General features: G+C 38.9%; 1 protein-coding gene across 1 annotated transcript; it reads right to left on the bottom strand.

Annotated features, from left to right (window-relative positions):
* Positions 1–1,512: 1,512 nt before the first annotated feature.
* hephl1a (hephaestin-like 1a) lies at positions 1,513–17,289 on the bottom strand. The gene is made up of 21 exons (XM_043258906.1): positions 16,844–17,289; positions 16,399–16,643; positions 14,809–15,021; positions 14,507–14,695; positions 13,627–13,881; positions 13,123–13,291; positions 12,622–12,761; positions 11,989–12,120; positions 11,578–11,783; positions 11,046–11,196; positions 10,744–10,956; positions 8,489–8,699; positions 7,908–8,047; positions 6,979–7,107; positions 6,778–6,884; positions 5,167–5,395; positions 4,938–5,077; positions 4,400–4,556; positions 2,980–3,015; positions 2,614–2,655; positions 1,513–2,512 (listed from the first exon to the last, which is right to left on the bottom strand). The coding sequence occupies exons 1-21, from the start codon at positions 16,999–17,001 to the stop codon at positions 2,436–2,438; spliced, it is 3,339 nt and encodes a 1,112-aa protein (XP_043114841.1). The 5' UTR covers positions 17,002–17,289; the 3' UTR covers positions 1,513–2,435.

The following is a 17,289-nucleotide window of genomic DNA, read 5'->3' as shown; positions in this document are numbered from 1 at the left end:
GTCTCCATAATAGAAGAAGAAGAAGAAGAAGAAGAAGAAGAAGAAGAAGACTATGCGATGACAAGGGGAGAAAAAACAAACATGATTAGTCCCTTTATGCATCACACCCTACAATACAGCCCAACATCCCTTAAATAATAACAGTTCTCTAACCTCTCTACCATTTTTAAGGATTTATTTAGAGAAGCCTCAACCTAGTTATTACAATTTCCCCTTAGCTGTTCCTAATTCCTTCCCAATTATTTACTTCAATATTCTTTTGATTTTGAGATAGATGTCTCCTTTTCCCCCTCTTTATCCCAAAACTTGGTTTATTTCTTCTCAGATCAGCCTATGTATTTCAGCCTATTTTTTTCCACTGTGTTTCATTCCTCTTCACCCTTACAATAAAATCAATACATTTTTTAAATTCTTGTTCTTTTCCTTCATTTTCATGCAGCAGATGTGATTTTGCGAGACAATGTAATATCAATCAATCAATCAATCATTTTTATTTATAAAGCACTTTTATCAACACAGGTTGCATCAAAGCACTGAACAGAATAAAGTAGAAGAACACAATGACAGGGATGTATAATGAAGAGAGTGAACAATTTGTTATCAAATGCAGAGACGGTCTCTGGAATCAATTCTATGATAATCTCTAGAAGTTAAGTGTCCCCAACAAAGCAAGACAGAGGAACCAAACCCCATGCATACAGAATGGAGAAAAAAAAACCTGGGGAGAAACCAGACTCAGTTGAGACCAGTTCTCCTCTGACCGGACGCCCAGCACTTAACTTCCAGTTCAATTTTAAACTCAGCTGTCTGTGTCAGGTAGTGTAGCATGCTTTATTAGCGACAAGCTTTGCTAATTGTGACTGGCCCTTAGGTTTCAGCGTCTGGTTGCATGAACCTAATCATCGTATTACAGGAACAGCTCTATGACCCACTCACTTCCATTGTATTTTTTTCCTGCTATAGAAGATAATGGTGACCAAAACAGCCCGGTTACAAACTTTCTTCAAAATATCTTCTTTTGAGATTGTGAAATTCACACAGGTTTGTAACTATACTTGAGGGTGAATAAATTATGACAGAATTTTCATTTTTGTACGAACTGTATCTTTTTAAGAGCTGGCAGTTAATCAGGTAATCGGTATTTTCTGATTCACATTAGACCAACCATTTTTTATGCCTATGTTTTGAAAAAGTTACATCTAGTGTTAAAAAAAAGTAAACGCATTTTTGCGTAATAGGCACCAGCTCATAAAAAGTAAAAAATAAATATTATAACAAACAGCATTTTATACTAACCTTTCTTTAAGTAGCCTATCAAGAGAGATGAGCTATCTGATCAGTGCTGAATTGTGCTCCTTTCATACTTGATGATCTTTGCAGTCATTATTAAACTGAATCGAATGAATACTAAACTGACCTGAGCTGAACAATGAACAATGACGCTTTGTTTTCCTGCAGAGATACTGATCTCCGCTTGCTTTTTTATATACGTTTAAAACAAGCTGCAGTGTATAGAGCACTATATAAACAAAGTTTATTCAGTTAGTCATTGTGTTATACCTCTTGTTTATTTGAGTAAGACATTTCATTTTTTTCGTTCTTTCTTCGTTTGCTTTTTTCCCTTTAGGGTTTAAATCACACTCCGCTTACACGTACAACACGCTTTCATGCATGAAGGTAAATCATGCTCAAACATACACACATGAAAAAGATCAATGAAACATGCACGCTGTGCTGCCGAACTCTGTGCATACATACAAGCATGAAACACTTAAGATAGGATTCTTTACAATAACATCCGGCTACTACTATATTTATTCATTTTGTCCTTTACTTCCCACTTTTAATTTGCAATTCAGTAACAGAACATGAGAAAAACATTAGAAAAACAATTAATATTACAAATGGTTCAAATCACAAATAGAAAATATCACACGGCAATCTTAAATCACACACACTAACCTGAGCAATTAAAAACCAGTTGATTGGTGCAACAATATATACAAAACAAAAAGAAATGAACTTATTCATTCACAGACTCATCACTCGTATACAGTTAGTAAGCTAGAAGATGCAGATGTGGCCACCATTAGTGCATTTGTGGGAACTGAAAGCATCTGGTAAGTACGGCTGATACACGGTGTTTTTGGAGGCCGTTGTAATTCCAGTTGCAAAAAACGTAGTCTTTCGTTGTTCCCTTTAGTGCATTTCAATCGACGCGCTTGGCAGTGTACGTTCTTCTTTAAAGTTTAGATTTTATTAACTGAAACAATTATGTGGATAATTATACGGATCATTGCGTGTTAAATCTAAAATCTTAACAGCTGATATTTCCCCTAACAGCTCTACGGTCAGAACGCTACGTGAGGTAACTAAGTAGTGAGTATCACTTTCACAGAAATAAATATTGGGCTCATGGTGACTTTGATCTTGATTCAGTGTGCTACAAAGCGTGACAGGACCAATCCAAGGAGACACATCAGAGTACACCGGCTTCCCAAATGACTGAAGGCTGAAAATAACCAGAAAACAGGGATGTCCTTTTCACAGCGGTTTTCTCAATGCGTATGAGCATGATTTGGTATGAATATAAGCAAAGCAGGGAATATTTACCACTGTCTGGATTTCCCCCATCACTCGTTGAACCTGATGATTCTAAATACAAAGAGAGAAGGTATATACATTCATATGAATGCATATACATCCAGTTTAGTCATTCAAGAGCGTATAATAGTGAGAGAGAAATTATTCTTAATAGAAGAGAGAGCGTTTGTTTTTTGTTGCTTATTAAACTTAATTTATCAAAATTGTCATTTTAAACTTTTGCATTTTACATTTAAGGATAAAAAAATAAATATACAATGTATATTGTTTTGCGCTATTTTCATTTTACAGTGTTTTATTTACTTAAAATAGATAAACTATTTGGCATCCCCATACGCTAAGAACACAATGCAGTGACTATAAATGTTTATTTACCACTGCCTGTATTTCCTCCTCCTCTGGTTAATGGCCCTGAAGAGTAAAACACAAATAAAAACAGAATGCATAGAAATTCATAGAAATACATAGAAACTCACACTCACTATACAGTTTAGTCATTCATCCTCTCTAAAGATTTGCTCACGTAAAAAAGTACAATTATCCTTAACAGACGTCAAAAAGAAAGTACATGCACAAGTACAAGATTTATTCAGTGTTATCTGCAATCTACTGCGACTGACATCCTTTCACTTAGCCCTTGCGTGATGTGATAGTTTGTCCCAAAGCTTGACTATTCACTCAAAAGTGTGTGCTGTTTTCTTCATGCACATGCTGTAAGGGCACATCAAACACACTTGAACCAACTAGACAAGGTCTTACTAGGCACACTAGAAACTTCCAGGCAAGTGTTCAAAATCGTACCCTATATATTGTATTACAATATGTAATATTGGCAGCTTATATTCTATTTGGGCTTAACAATATATATATAACATCGATGTAAGTGATTACCTGGATTTACGCTAAACCTTTTGTATTTACAAACTGCATTGACAGCTAAATCTGCTGTGAAGTCTCTGAGACAGCAATGAGCGGCGACACAAAACCTATTTAAAACCCATTTGGAAACCCTGATTTCAATGATCATTTGTATGTCAAAACTGTGTGAACATCAACTCTCACTACAGTATGGGAATAAAATGCAGAAGAACATTCACAAGTATTCTTGAGACAATGTGCTAACGCAATCAGCTCTGTATTTGTTGCATAAATACATCGTTGCATACATACAAATGCTCCTTGTGTATTAGTGGATTATACGGTATGCTTTAAAATCCATGTAAGCTTCTTATTACACTTTTGATTCTTGCTTTGTGAATTGGCCTCTGCCTTCCTGGATTCACATGTGCATTTGTTGCAGTATTTGTGAACAAAAAAATAACTACAAACGTCTAGCTTCACTCCGAAAAGCATGCTTTAGTTATCTTGTTTATTATTTTGTTACATTGGATTTAAACTGTGGATTTTTTTTTTTTGACTGCAGATGACAACTTATGACTTGTAAGAAGCATGCAAATTCATCAAAAGCAGTTTACTTCCATAATTTAAGATGAATCAAGTTCATATTAACAATAAGTATTGCGGTTGGTTCAGTATAAACCATCTCTTCAAGAAGATGCAGGGGAGTCCAATCCTGCTCCTGGAAGATCACTGTCCTGCAGAGTTTAAACAATAATGAAGGACTTCTAGATCACTAGAAACCTCCTTGCAGAAGTTGGAGCAGACACTGACCCTCAAGAAGCAGGATTAAAGACTAAAGCACTAATGAAAGGATTTGACATCAGGGCAAACAGACCCACGTTCGCTTTATTAACACGTTAGTAATGCGAAAGCATTGAATGCTCTTACTACTAACCTTGATGAACGGTGAAAAGCGTCTCCATGCCCGCATGGATGTGGTCGGTCACATGGCAGTGAAGCAGCCATTGTCCAGGGCTTCCTGCGGTCATTTCTATGGTCTGAAACGTTCCTGGGAAGAGGTCGTACACATCAGCACGATGAGGATGATCCATCTGAGGGAGAGGAAATGAGAGCGTTTGAAACACTGCCTCTGTATTTATGCATTAGTGTGTTTCTGCTGGGGTGCTATTTGATATTACAACAAATATGTAAATATAAGCAGTGTTTCATATTCTGCTTTTCGAAGCAGTGCTTCCGTGTGATGAGATAAAACGACTATGCACTTGCAAAGACCTCTCTGCCCTTTCTGCATATTATTGATCTTTATTTATTATGATTAAAAATACATTTATTTGAGGATCGTCTGTGAAAATGCAGCTGATTCACATATAAATGGACATTGTTGAATGTTAGGCCATAAACATGTATTGACGCTTGCCCTCACTCTCCTCATGCCGCCATTAACATTTTTTCTGGATCGTTTATGTACGCACTTTGTAAATGAAGCTCTGAGCGTGGAAATGAACGGTGTGCATGTCCACTTCATTCCCCAGTCCTATCAAATACCACTCCGTCTTGTCATTCTCCGTCATATCCAGCCCGTGGAGATTAGCGTACATCTTTCCATTAATTCCTGTGGAAGAGGCAAAGTTGTTCAAAGTCAGACTGAAGACGCCATGTATTTCTCCAGAACACTTGACAGTGACAAACACACACAATTACCATGCATTTTGTTGCTCTCCATAAATTCCTCATCATATTTATTTTCATACTTTTCTGGGTCTACTTTGAGGTAAGTATTTATGTTGTCATCCAGGTAGTGGGACTCATTTTCATCAAACACCATGAAAAGGAGGGCAAACTCTTTATTAATGTCTTTTCTACGTCTTTCGGGGTTCAAGGTGTCTTTGCGGCACACGATCAGTGGACCCACCAACCCGCTCATCAAGTCCTGAACAACATTCACACAGAAGATCAGTAATCATACTCTAAAAACTCACAATATCACAGTTACATTTGGTTTAAAGGGGTCATATGACGCAATTTCAAGATATCCTTCCTCTTTGGAGTGTTACAAGCTTTTAGATAAATAAGATCCCTAAAGTTGCAAATACTAAAGTCTCATAACTAAAGAGATATTCTTTATAAAAGCCTTGACCACTGTTGGAACTACTTTTCTTGTTTCGTACTTTTATTGACATTATTGTCTACTATATAAATAGAGTTTGTCCTCGCCCACAAAGAACAGGAAGCTGTTTGCTTCCACCTTGCTGAGCTCGCGCCCAGATTCCTGTCAGATGTCAGATCTAACTGACATTTAATCAGGATCAAACACACACAGAAATGAATGTTCCCTATTGCAATCTTTCTATGAGTGTTTCTCTTTCTGTATGTATAAATAAAGAGGGGCTGCATTTCTCGTGTCTATTATTGAGTCTTGAATTACTGAGTTGTCTTCGAGGTGGTAAAGAACCTTAAAGGGGCATCCAGACCCAACAACCACAGCTTCCTAAAACAGCTCGTATGGGTTTATTTTCAAACAAATGTTCACGCAGAGAAAGAAGGCGGAGCTATTGTTCTCGCTCTAGTGTTTTTGCAGGTGCTATCTTCTGGAAGAGCTTTCAAAAGAGAGCGTAACTAAAAACAGTGGTTGAGTTGTATTTACAACAGTAGCCCAGCTGCGAACATAAAGTGAGGCAATTCCAGCTTTGCAAGGACAGTCTGGTACTTCTCACTCACAGCCTGTAGGCAGCTATGTTTTCATATTTAAAAGATTTGCCACTGACTATTCAAATGCGAGTTTTAAGCAGCGTAGGGTAGTGCTTGCTGCTTGTCATTTCTCAGATCACAAATGCAGCTGGGTGTTATGCTTATAATGACTTGGTACTGTCTTTTTAGGCATTGCGTTGCATCAGACAGACTATAATCTGTATTATAATCATTAATTATATCCTCAACAGACGCCTCGTTTGTAATATGTTTATTGTTTTTGTGTCATCGGGCCAGGAACGGCATCACAATACAGTGACATTTCTGTCACACGCTGAAGGTATTCGGCCAATCACAACACACTAGATAGTTGACCAATCAGAGACCACCTTGTTTCTTAAAACGATGAGCTTTGTAAAAATCCATGTGTTCGGAAGGCGGGGCTTAGAGGACAAGCAATAATGTACAGTATATGTGCAATAATGTGTTTTAACATAAACACATTGTATTACACCAAACACACAAAAAGATTTTTATCAATGTCATATGACCCCTTTAATAAAATACAGTCTGTTCATGGAAGATCCAACTTGCATAAAAACTAATTACGTTGTTTTTACATACCTCAAGAAGGCTGACAGAGGAGTAGTACGCATACGTAACACAGTTTGGATCGCTGGGACCCGGACCTGATCGTTCGGGAACGCTCCAGCTGTATGTCCTCGTGTGACCTATAATACACGTAACACATGGACACAGAGGGGTTTACATACACTACTGAATCACTCCTGTCCAAATAAAAGACAAATCTGTGCAATAACACACCTGGTTGAACCCCGTTCTGATGGTCTTTACTGGTCTTCACTCCATGGGCATGAACAGAATACGGCCTGTTGGCTTTGTTTTTAAACACAACCTCTATCCTCTCACCGACCTCAGCTCTAATGATGGGTCCTGCAGAGAAAATCTGAGTCAGTATAGAACCACAAACGCAAAGGTAATTAGCTAAAACAAAGAGACATGCTTTGACAATATTGTTACGAAGTACACTGAAATACAACCCTCTCTCTCACTCTCTCTCTGTATAAATAAATAATTTAAAAAACACAATAAAAATATTTGAATGCAGTTAACACACTGTCCGTTCCCCCAGACCTATACGTCATCTATTAAAAACCTTTATAATTTACATTATAAATAAATATATGTAATATATATTCATAACCTGTTTTTCAGAAATATATACATGTATGTGTATGTGTATTTATATACATATATATGGGACAATTTTTTTAATGACATTCTAAAATGTCATTCAGAATAACAATCTTGTCAGACATTTTTACAATGAAAATCAATTTATGACTAATTGCTGCCATCCCAATACTTAAGTGTGATTTTACATTTTTTCGATATGTCACTATGCTAGGTTTTATCCATTTTTTTATATTTTTTTTATTAATTTAACTTAACTAATTGTGCATCTCTGAGCAGCACAGTGTTTATTAATTTCTAAATTAATTCTGAATGTTTAGAACAAATCATGTGAACCAATGAATCAATAGCTTATTCATAAAGTAAACCGTTTGCTTCATTCTTAAATTAATCAGCAACATTTTTGGAGAAGCAGGTTTCAACGGCCTTACGAGAGCTACAGTAATATGTATAAAGATGTATGTATAAAAGATGTATAAAAATGTTTTTATTGAAAATGTACTTTGCAATTTAGACTTCTATTGTAAGATGTGACATACCCATTATCTCCAAGTGCTCCTCTTCTGGACGCCTGAGTGTCTTTTTGGTAAACTTTTCATCGTCATATTCACGAAACACCACCTTCTTATATTTTGCACCAATCCTGTTTTTTGATTGCTCAAGATAAATTCTTCCAGGGCTAAGTAAAGCGGGAAAGAAAAAAAACAGAGATAATATGGGCACGGATGTGTCTAAATTTGTATTTATTCTAGTCATTTTAAAATAAATTAAGGAAATATATGTAAACTGGTGAAACTAGCTTTGTGTGATACAGAGACTTGACTCTTCTCAGTCCATCATCAGTCCCTACTCTGTTGAATATCTGTGTTCTTCAAGAATAGGCTAAACACACATCTCGTTGTCTTTATTTGACCCCCTAACACCAGCACTCTCTATCGTAATAATAATAGTAATGAAAATAAAAATACACTTGCTCTATATAACTGAAAATGTAAACTACTAAATGCACTACTAATTGGGATTGCTCTTTTGTTGATTTCGATTGCTTCCATTGTCCTCATTGGTAAGTTGCTTTGGATAAGAGTACCTGCTAACTGTAAAGGTAGGTTTGTGTGTATACCTGTCCTCCAGTGTAGCTTTGTGTTTCTCCAGTTCCCATGTGCGGTCTGGGGCGTAGTTCCACTCCACCTCCTCCGCTGCTATGTAGTACTTCACGGTGGATCTGACATGTTCTGGTGCAGGAGTCACTGCTGAACAGGAACTGACTTCATAATGCTGACGCATGCCAGCTTGGTAGTGATCCCCCGTACGGCAGCTCAGCTCGAACTGGCCTGAGAAGAGAATACTATCTTTTTAATCATTTAACAAAACAACAAGCTTTTCATAGATGACACATTCTATACCTAGCAACTGTATATAAACGCAAAAAGCTTGTATAATCTTGCCTAACTCTGTTAAACCGTGCCTGAAGCCTGATGGGTAGCTTGCTTCTATAATCTTATGGATCATAATCTAACTGATCAAATTGTAATTAATCACGACTGAACTGAAATTGTTCCTGTCTGTGTTGCTGCTGAGCAATTTGTGTTTCTAAAAACAATTTTTGTTTCCTAATATAATCTATTATATAGTTGTAATGTTGGTGGGCACAGGTAATGTAAATAACTCTTATTCATTAAAAGGCACCAGACTACAGAAAATGGCATATACCATTTATTTTGCTTCCAACACTCATACACGGACAACTTAACACTACCACGTCACTAAATACACTAAGAAATCATTATGTACTGCTTCCAAAGGCGATTCGCACTGCACTGACAGACTCCGACAAATAGTTTCAGATCAGTGTGTTATCTGTCGATGTCTGCTGGCCACAGTCGCTGACTCTTTACTGGTCAAGCAGCCAGCATTCAACAGGCTTTGGCAAAAAACGGGCATTCACACACTTCAAATCATTCAGCTGGGTTTCAGGGGCTCAGCATCCTCTGGAGTTCCCATTAGACATAGACTGCTTTGTTGGGAACAGCATTCCTAATACAGGCACTTGGCATGAAGAGCAGAAACCTCACTCTGTGAAGAGACCACAGCGGGTACAAGCACCTACAGACTACTGCATTTTAAAGACCAGTTAGTCTCTCTTTGTGTGTCCTGATATCACGTTGTATATCAAATATTTGATATACAGTGCATGCATAAATATTAGGCAAGTGGAAATTCTGATCACATTTTCCAAGGATCTCTCCATTTCTAAACCACATTCATCTGAAAAATCACTGAGCATGATCATTTTCAGGTGATGTGTAATTGTTAACGAGGCTTTTAATAAATTGTAGCTGAAGAGGCACTTTAAGATGTGCACAAGAAGTGCAACGCTTTAAGATATAGTTGTGAATAGTAGTGAACCAAGATAACAAAAATTACACACTGAAGCATCTAGATGAGGCCAAGAAACACAGAAAGGCTGATTTTCATGTTTTATAGGCAGATTAAATGAGAGTAACTCTTAATGCACCAGACGGTGTGGTTGGCTCAAGTCATGGTGTGTAATGGTGTGGGTTGCTCTTATTAATGATGAGCTAGCTGGACCTTTTTGGATGCAGACAGAAAATGAATTCCCAAAACCTTGGCCAATTTGTGGAAGACACTTTCTTCGAACTGTGGTACAAGAAGGAGTCAGCAGCTTTCAGAAAGCCAAGTATTCCACGGACTGGCTAGCTAGGAAAGATTTCAAATATGACAAAACAATGTCCTGTCCTCTTTCCTCACCTGATTGAAACCAAATTAATAACTTGTGGGCCATTCTCAAGTGTGATATTTACACTGAGAGAAAACACACAAATTTAAACAGCATCTGGGAGGCTTTGGTGGCTGCATCAACTACAAATGATGGAGAACAAATCAAAGTACTGACTAAATCTACGGATGAATAAATTATTAGGTAAATTTGCGAAGGTTGTTGTAATTCCCCTGAGAGACACAAACCATTGGGACTCTTTTGGGACTTTTGGGATTCAAAAGTAAAAGTAATAATTAAAAACATAATAATTATGTAGACAATGCATTCCAGCTTCAAAACAAGTATTAGAAGGCACAATTGTTGAACCACTCATCTTGTTAAGTTCCGCTTTGGCTGGTTCTGATGCAAATCTGCTACATCCAGCTGGACCTTTTCTGTCATGAAGACTTGCTCAACATTTCGAATGCAAAATATCCAACAAAACAGTTTAACAATGTTTTGATGTGTTGAGCACTGTAAAACCGTGCTACCGCTGCCATTTTGTAACTAACCTGAAGTTCAGCACCCTACTTAATAATGATAATCAAAGGGTAAGCAATTTCGTATATCCCTGATGTAAAAGTGCTGTGACTTACCATTATTGTCGGGTGTCATGCTCACAGTCACTGTGGTATGAGGGAAGACACTGAGAGTGTCACGATTCGTCCCGTCTCGTCGAAACGTGTTACCCTCGAAATAGACCCCATGGATATCCACCTCAGTGCCCAAGCCAAGTATGTGCCACGTAACACTTTCCCCGTTACACAGGCTCAGACCAGGCAGGTTTCCATACATGTAGCCATTCACGGCTGAGAAGGAACACAAACATTCTTAACACCATCAAATCATAAACTTGTATATGTATATTCACATGGATGTAAAACGCATATATGCATACCGTGCATCTTATTGCTTTCTTGAAACTCTTCGTCAGCTGAATCTGAATCTTTGCCACCAAACTTATCAATATTATTTTCCAGATACCAGCTTTCATTCTCATCCATCACAGAGAACAGCAGAAAAAACTCATGCTGAATTTTGTTGGCATACTAGAGAAACACACGAGTAAAAAGGAAAAAAAAACATCACACACAAACACATAGGTCGTTATACTTATTTGTATTACATTCTGTATTTTACAGACTAGTGTTCACTACCTTCTTCAAACTATCAATCCTGAAACTTTAAGTTTATGTAAATATACATTTATTAATAACTACAAACTACCATTTAGTCTCAGATGCTACCCCCAACTGATTTGACTTCCTTTTTTTGGTCCAGATTTGCAAACCCGTTACGGCTCATATAAAACCAATTTTCATCCTTTTGAGAGTCTGAGAGTCAAGCAACCTTTTTTCACAGAACAATCGATCATTTTTAAACTCCATTTTGTACCATATTTTCTGTTAAAGTCTGTGCAAGTCTGTTACCTGTTGGGCACTTGCATCAAGAACACCTTTCTTGCACACTTGAATGGGCCCAAATAATCCAGAGTTAGTGTCCCGGACAGGATCAACAGCTGAATAGTACAAGTATGCAAGACAAGAAGGATCACTGCTGGAGGGACCTTCAAGTACTTTCCAACGATAGGTGAACTTTTCACCAGGACCCACAGAGGCTCCAAACTTCTCAGTACCTGTGAAATAATAGATGGATTAATGACTTATATCTTTACTTATGCATTGTGTTTTCAATATTTTCCCCAAATGTGCGCATGAAGTTATTTCCAAGTGAAACTGAGAGACCTTTTTAAGAGTGCATTCCCCTCATTGCTTCGCCCATTTAGAAGGTTTAGATTGAAGATCTATGAGGGTGTGTACCTCCAGCTGTATATGACTCACCATCCTGATACTTTGCTCCTTCATAGATCTTCTCATAATGCAGACCATGTGGCTGAATGCTGTAGTCATGTGAAGCTTTGTTAAAGAATGTCACAATGATAACATCACCGGTCTCTGCTCTGATGACGGGACCTGGGGCGGGGAAGGGGTGCAGACAAAAATCATCAATCACACTACATGAATAAGACTGAAAGGCACTCATCCCAACATGGCATCACCACTTCTTATGCAGAAACTTTGAACTTAGAAGCAAGTTAAAATGCTGATCCATACTTTTCTCAATTGGTCTTATTGGCAACCATTCATATATGCACTGTGTGTTTGTTTTGTACCCCAAACCTTTCAAGGGTTACTCCACCCCAAAATGAAAATGTTGTCATTAATGACGTACGCCCATGTCACTCCAAACCTGTGAAAGCTTCATTCGTCTTCAGAAAACAAGGTTTGTGACGATCCCATTGACTGCCACACAATGAAGCATGAAAACATTGGTTTTCATCCAAAAGACAAATGAAGCTTTTACTGGTTTGGAACGACATGAGGCTATGACAAAATCTTCATTCAACTTGATATGACTGAATATTTGCAGAAATTTTGTTTTATGCCAACTTTAAAATATTATCAGACATTTACCCATAAGTCCAAGATGCTGAGCCGAGCCATCAACAGTTGTTTTGGCCGAAAAGGAGCTGTCGGTGTATAAAATATATCTGGCTTTCAGGTATTTTCCACCCAGCTTACCACCATCTTGAGTGAAATACGATTCAGAGTCACTGCAGGAAAAGAAAGACATCGAATACAATTACAAAATCAACATGCATATTACAAATAAATAATAACAGTGCAATTCAATAATAAATAGATACGATAAAGGCACAGAGAAACGATATCGCTGGAATCATTTTCAGAATTATTTTTTCAGACGATGAACGATAAAAACACAGACAGCTAATCAGAGTCTGCCCTGCTCTCACAAGCTCTAGAATTTAAAGCAGCTTGAGCTTAAAAAAACAGACGATAGCATCACTAATATTACATTACTGTGCTCCTCAGAGCCTTTAGAGTAGCTCAGCAATTTCAGACTTCAGATCGAGCAGGCTTTGAGCTAAAGCTCCTCCAGATCAGTGTTTTTACCTCTCTGCTTCAGTAAGCGGTTTGTTCATCATGTTGTTCATCCCTGAGGGAGCGTAATCCCAAACCACCTCCTCAGCAGCGATGTAGAAATGCCTCTCTTTTCCAGAGGCTTCTGCTGAAGAGGCCGAGTTCCCACAGGCCGAGACCTCATAGAAACTCTGCATACCTGCTGCTCACAGGAACAGAGAGCGATTCAGATGTCATACATGTACCGGCTTCCCTCAAGTAAACTCAAGAAAAGTAAACGAAAAATATAAGCAGTGCTGAGTTAATCAGCCCTCTTTACTGATGAAGCTGAAGCTCTGAAAATGAAGCTAAAGTAGTCATATTTATGGATTTAAATTGCTAGTATCACATTATGATGGATTTTATTTTTCAGTGTACGAATTAAAAGGAGCTTACGACATGAACCCTATAAGAAACCAAAACTGAAAGTGATCACACACCGATTAGAGACAAAAAAACAAGGCATCAAAGAAGACCGAAAGACAGATCAGTTACTACCTTTCACGTGATCGTTGACTTGGCAGCTTAACAACCATTTTCCTTCCGTTCTGGGGATCATGGTGGCGGTGACAAAGGTGGCGGGAAACAGACTAAGCACGTCTGTACGGTGCATGCGATCAATGAGTGTGTGCCCGTGGAAATAAGCCGAATGAATGTCCACCTCATTCCCGATCCCGAAGAGATGCCAAGACACCGTATGTCCCACACACACCTTCAGGTCAGGCAAGTTCCCAAAAACATAGCCGTTGATAGCTAATGGGAAAAAGAGAGAAACAAACTGAACGAGGGACACTGAGAGATAAATGATCAAACGATATGAGCATTTTAACTAAACATATACAAATTAAACACAATAATTCAGTCTATTCTTCATTTAGGTAACAAAGCATCAGGCTTAGAAAGTGAAACCACAAACTGCTGTGTTTGTACTTGCAGAGATAAATCAAAAGCATAACTAAACTTTTCTGAATGGCTTTGTTTCAAAGTGGAACAGATAATAGAAGGTACTTTCCATCAGTGTATGCAAAACATCAGATAAAAATAACAGCATGGGAATGTATGGCTTTGCTTTCGTAAAACCGATTACCGTTGCTTACAGATATTGACCTGTGATGGTAGAGCGTGCCAAAGCCCAGGTGCTCAGCAATCAGCCCCAAACACAAAGTTAATAACTGCAATACTAAAGATACGCTTTAAGAAGTAAGAAGTGCTACAGAGCGATATTGGTATAAAACATATTCATATAAATGGTTAGAAGAAGATTTAAATAAAAAAACGTTAGTTTAAACAAATAGAACATTCCTAATTAAAACACAAGGAGCAGCAACCAGCTTTTATGTCTGGATGAAGTTAAAGACTGATAAATCCTGAGACGTACAGTGCATGAGGTTGGACTCTCTGAACTCCTCGTCCACGGTTTCCATAAGTTTTTTGGTTTCATCTGGATCGTTGCAGAACTTTTCAATATTCTCCTCCAAGTACCAGCTCAAGTTCTCGTCCACCACGCTGAACATCAAAATGAAATCTTCAACCCCGTCGGAGCGCTTCTGACTCGCGTCCAGAGTGCCTTGAGAAGTATAAGATATTAGGAAATAAATATAACCAGACTTGGAGCTGTGAGATACTGCGCTGTCTTCTGTTTGCACGTAACCTAAATAGCTTCAGATGATTAGGGTTTACCTTTTTTGCAGGTGAGCAGAGCTCCTATCAGCCCTGATGCAATGTCTCTTGGTGCATCTCCATGTGAATGGTAAATCCAGGTGAGACAGCTGGCGTCGTCTTCAGTAGGAGCGTACTCTGGTTTGACCAGCCAGGTGTAGGTGTAGCTCTCACCTGGAGCCACAGCATCATCTCTCTTATCAGCACCGGTGGTGCCGTCTGGATACAGAGCTCCTAAAACAGAGCAGAGGAGCTTGTTCGATCTCATCTGTTCAAGGACTCGTCTCACAATTTGACAAATTGCAACAAATCTAGGACTTTAAAGGAGACACACTACATGACCGCTGGGTTTTTCTTACTCTTTTAGTATAAAATTCAATAAACATCTGACTTTTTAGAACTTTTGGGAAATATTTGCAGTAAAAAAATTAAATGCTATCAATTTTTCGAATAGGATTACATAGTTTTAGCACAAGTTAGTGAACATATGTGACTCGTACGCAGCACCTGGTCAGGCGTGAACGAAACAGGAAAGATTTATGTAATCGTTCACAGTGTTTACGTCGGAGATAATGACGTGGCGGTTGAGAAGTTATGATGAACACCTGCTGTGAGCAGGATCACTGGAGGAAAGAAACACAAAGGGAAAAAGAAAACAAAACACACAACTGTGGCCCGTTGAACGAGGATAGGCTTTCCTGCTTTGATTCACCTTACAGACCCACCTTCGTAATGTTCTAAAGTTCACCATAAACTGCTTTATTTTGAAGCGCGGGGCTTTTCTTTGTATGTTCTTTGTATCTGGCAATGCTGTTGGATTCTACTGATAATGCCAAAATAACGCATGTCCCATTTAATCAGAGATTAGACTCTATTTTGTCATCAGTGAAGTAGACGATTACGATTATGTAATTTTTTTCATTTTAACCTCTAAACCTGTAATTCTCAGCTTCTGTAGACGTCTTCCAGAAGTAAAGACGATCTGGGTTGCTTTCCAGAAAACATTCATACAATAGTTGCTTCTGGGAAACACCCTGGTGCTGTTTGTGGAGATGTTTAGTCATCTTCTACTGAGATCTAAAGAGATCTAAAGATTTTCAGTTGATTTCTTTTTCAGACTGCGGTTGTGAGACAGCTGTGTTTTGTGGTTCTCTCGTTTCTGTTCTTGTTTTTTTTCCATCAGCGATTTCCTCACTTCTTCAATAGTACGTGCCGAAACACGGCACTGAGAAGCGTTTACTTAACAACGGGGACTTTGATATGAACAATTACACAGTGTCTAACCTGTTTCATTTTCTGAATACGAGTCACATTTCAAGTTGAAACTATGTTTTGTATCCAACCATAATGTACATTTATGAAAGACAGACATGCAAACATACAGTATGTTTAAAACAATCTTAGTTATGTGTGTGTATATATATATATATATATGCACATTCTATAGTTCATTAAGTAATTGTTGCATTGCCCTTTGATCCGCTCTGAAACCAGCTGCTTTAAGACACTGCTCTGTTATTGATTTGTGGGATGTGTGTCAGCTGCAACCCGAAGACAAACAGTCAGCAAAATGAACAGAAGGAAAGAGCTGAAAGATAAGGCATGCCCGACCTTCCGAGTCCTTCTGATAGAAGACCCCGTGAGGATGAAGAGAGTAAGACCTGCTCGCGAAGTTCTTCAGGTGCACCTCTACGACGTCTCCGACCTCCGCGCGCAGCACGGGCCCGAGGAAGCCGAGCCAGGCGGGTTTAGGGACCTCTGAGGAGTAGGACTCATCTGTGTACTGTCTGTATAAAGCCTTTTTGTACACACTCCCTATCCGGGTCGAGCCGCTCGACAGAAAACCCGACGCGTGTCTGTTAAAGCAAGGCGTTTAGAGAGAGAGAAAAGAGTTTTACATCACATCACCATGCAACTACAAGAAGCTTTATCCACAGAAAAATAAAAAGAAGATGCGTTTTTTTAATCATTTACCCAGCCTGTTACAACAGGCTAAATGCAGTCATATTAGTTACTTTTATTGTGCGTATTTTCTCGTGACTGTAACTGAACTTACTCGTCTTGCTCAACGCTTCGGTTATTGATCAGGTTTCTGCCGCTCGGTGCGTAATCCCAGTCTTCTTCTCTAATGGCCATGTAGTAGGTCCTCTTGAGACAGTCGGCCTGCTGAAGGGCGATGACGGCCGTCAAGAAAACGCGCAGCACACACTTCATCGCTTAAATGTCAAAAACAGCCCGCATGCGTCGCCAAAATCCGAGCCGAGTTCACAGGAAGCGCTCGCGATCGGACTCGTAACGGGACAGCGCGCGGGAGCTCGTGCCATACGAACCCGTGGCTTCAGGGCGGCTGTACAGATGATAACGAAACTGAAAGTGGAGCTCGGGCGTTCCCGGCCGACCGGTTTCTCCGGAGCGAAGTGAAACTCCGCGCTCTCGCGCCGCTCCCGACTCTCCGGACGTGCCCGCGCGGCGTGACGTCTCTGCGCTCGCTCATGCGCGTCG

This window comes from Puntigrus tetrazona, chromosome 15 (assembly GCF_018831695.1).
Source record: "Puntigrus tetrazona isolate hp1 chromosome 15, ASM1883169v1, whole genome shotgun sequence".
Taxonomy (NCBI): domain Eukaryota; kingdom Metazoa; phylum Chordata; class Actinopteri; order Cypriniformes; family Cyprinidae; genus Puntigrus; species Puntigrus tetrazona.
This window is presented reverse-complemented; position numbering and strand designations above follow the sequence as displayed.

Excerpts from the sequence above, each read along its gene's own strand:
- hephl1a (XM_043258906.1), bottom strand. The coding sequence starts at position 17,001 with ATGAAGTGTGTGCTGCGCGTTTTCTTGACGGCCGTCATCGCCCTTCAG. Across the intron at positions 16,644-16,843 it reads CGAAGCGTTGAGCAAGACGA|ACACGCGTCGGGTTTTCTGT; the intron begins GTAAGTTCAGTT and ends TTGCTTTAACAG. Across the intron at positions 7,108-7,907 it reads GGAGCACTTGGAGATAATGG|GACCCATCATTAGAGCTGAG; the intron begins GTATGTCACATC and ends TTTTCTCTGCAG.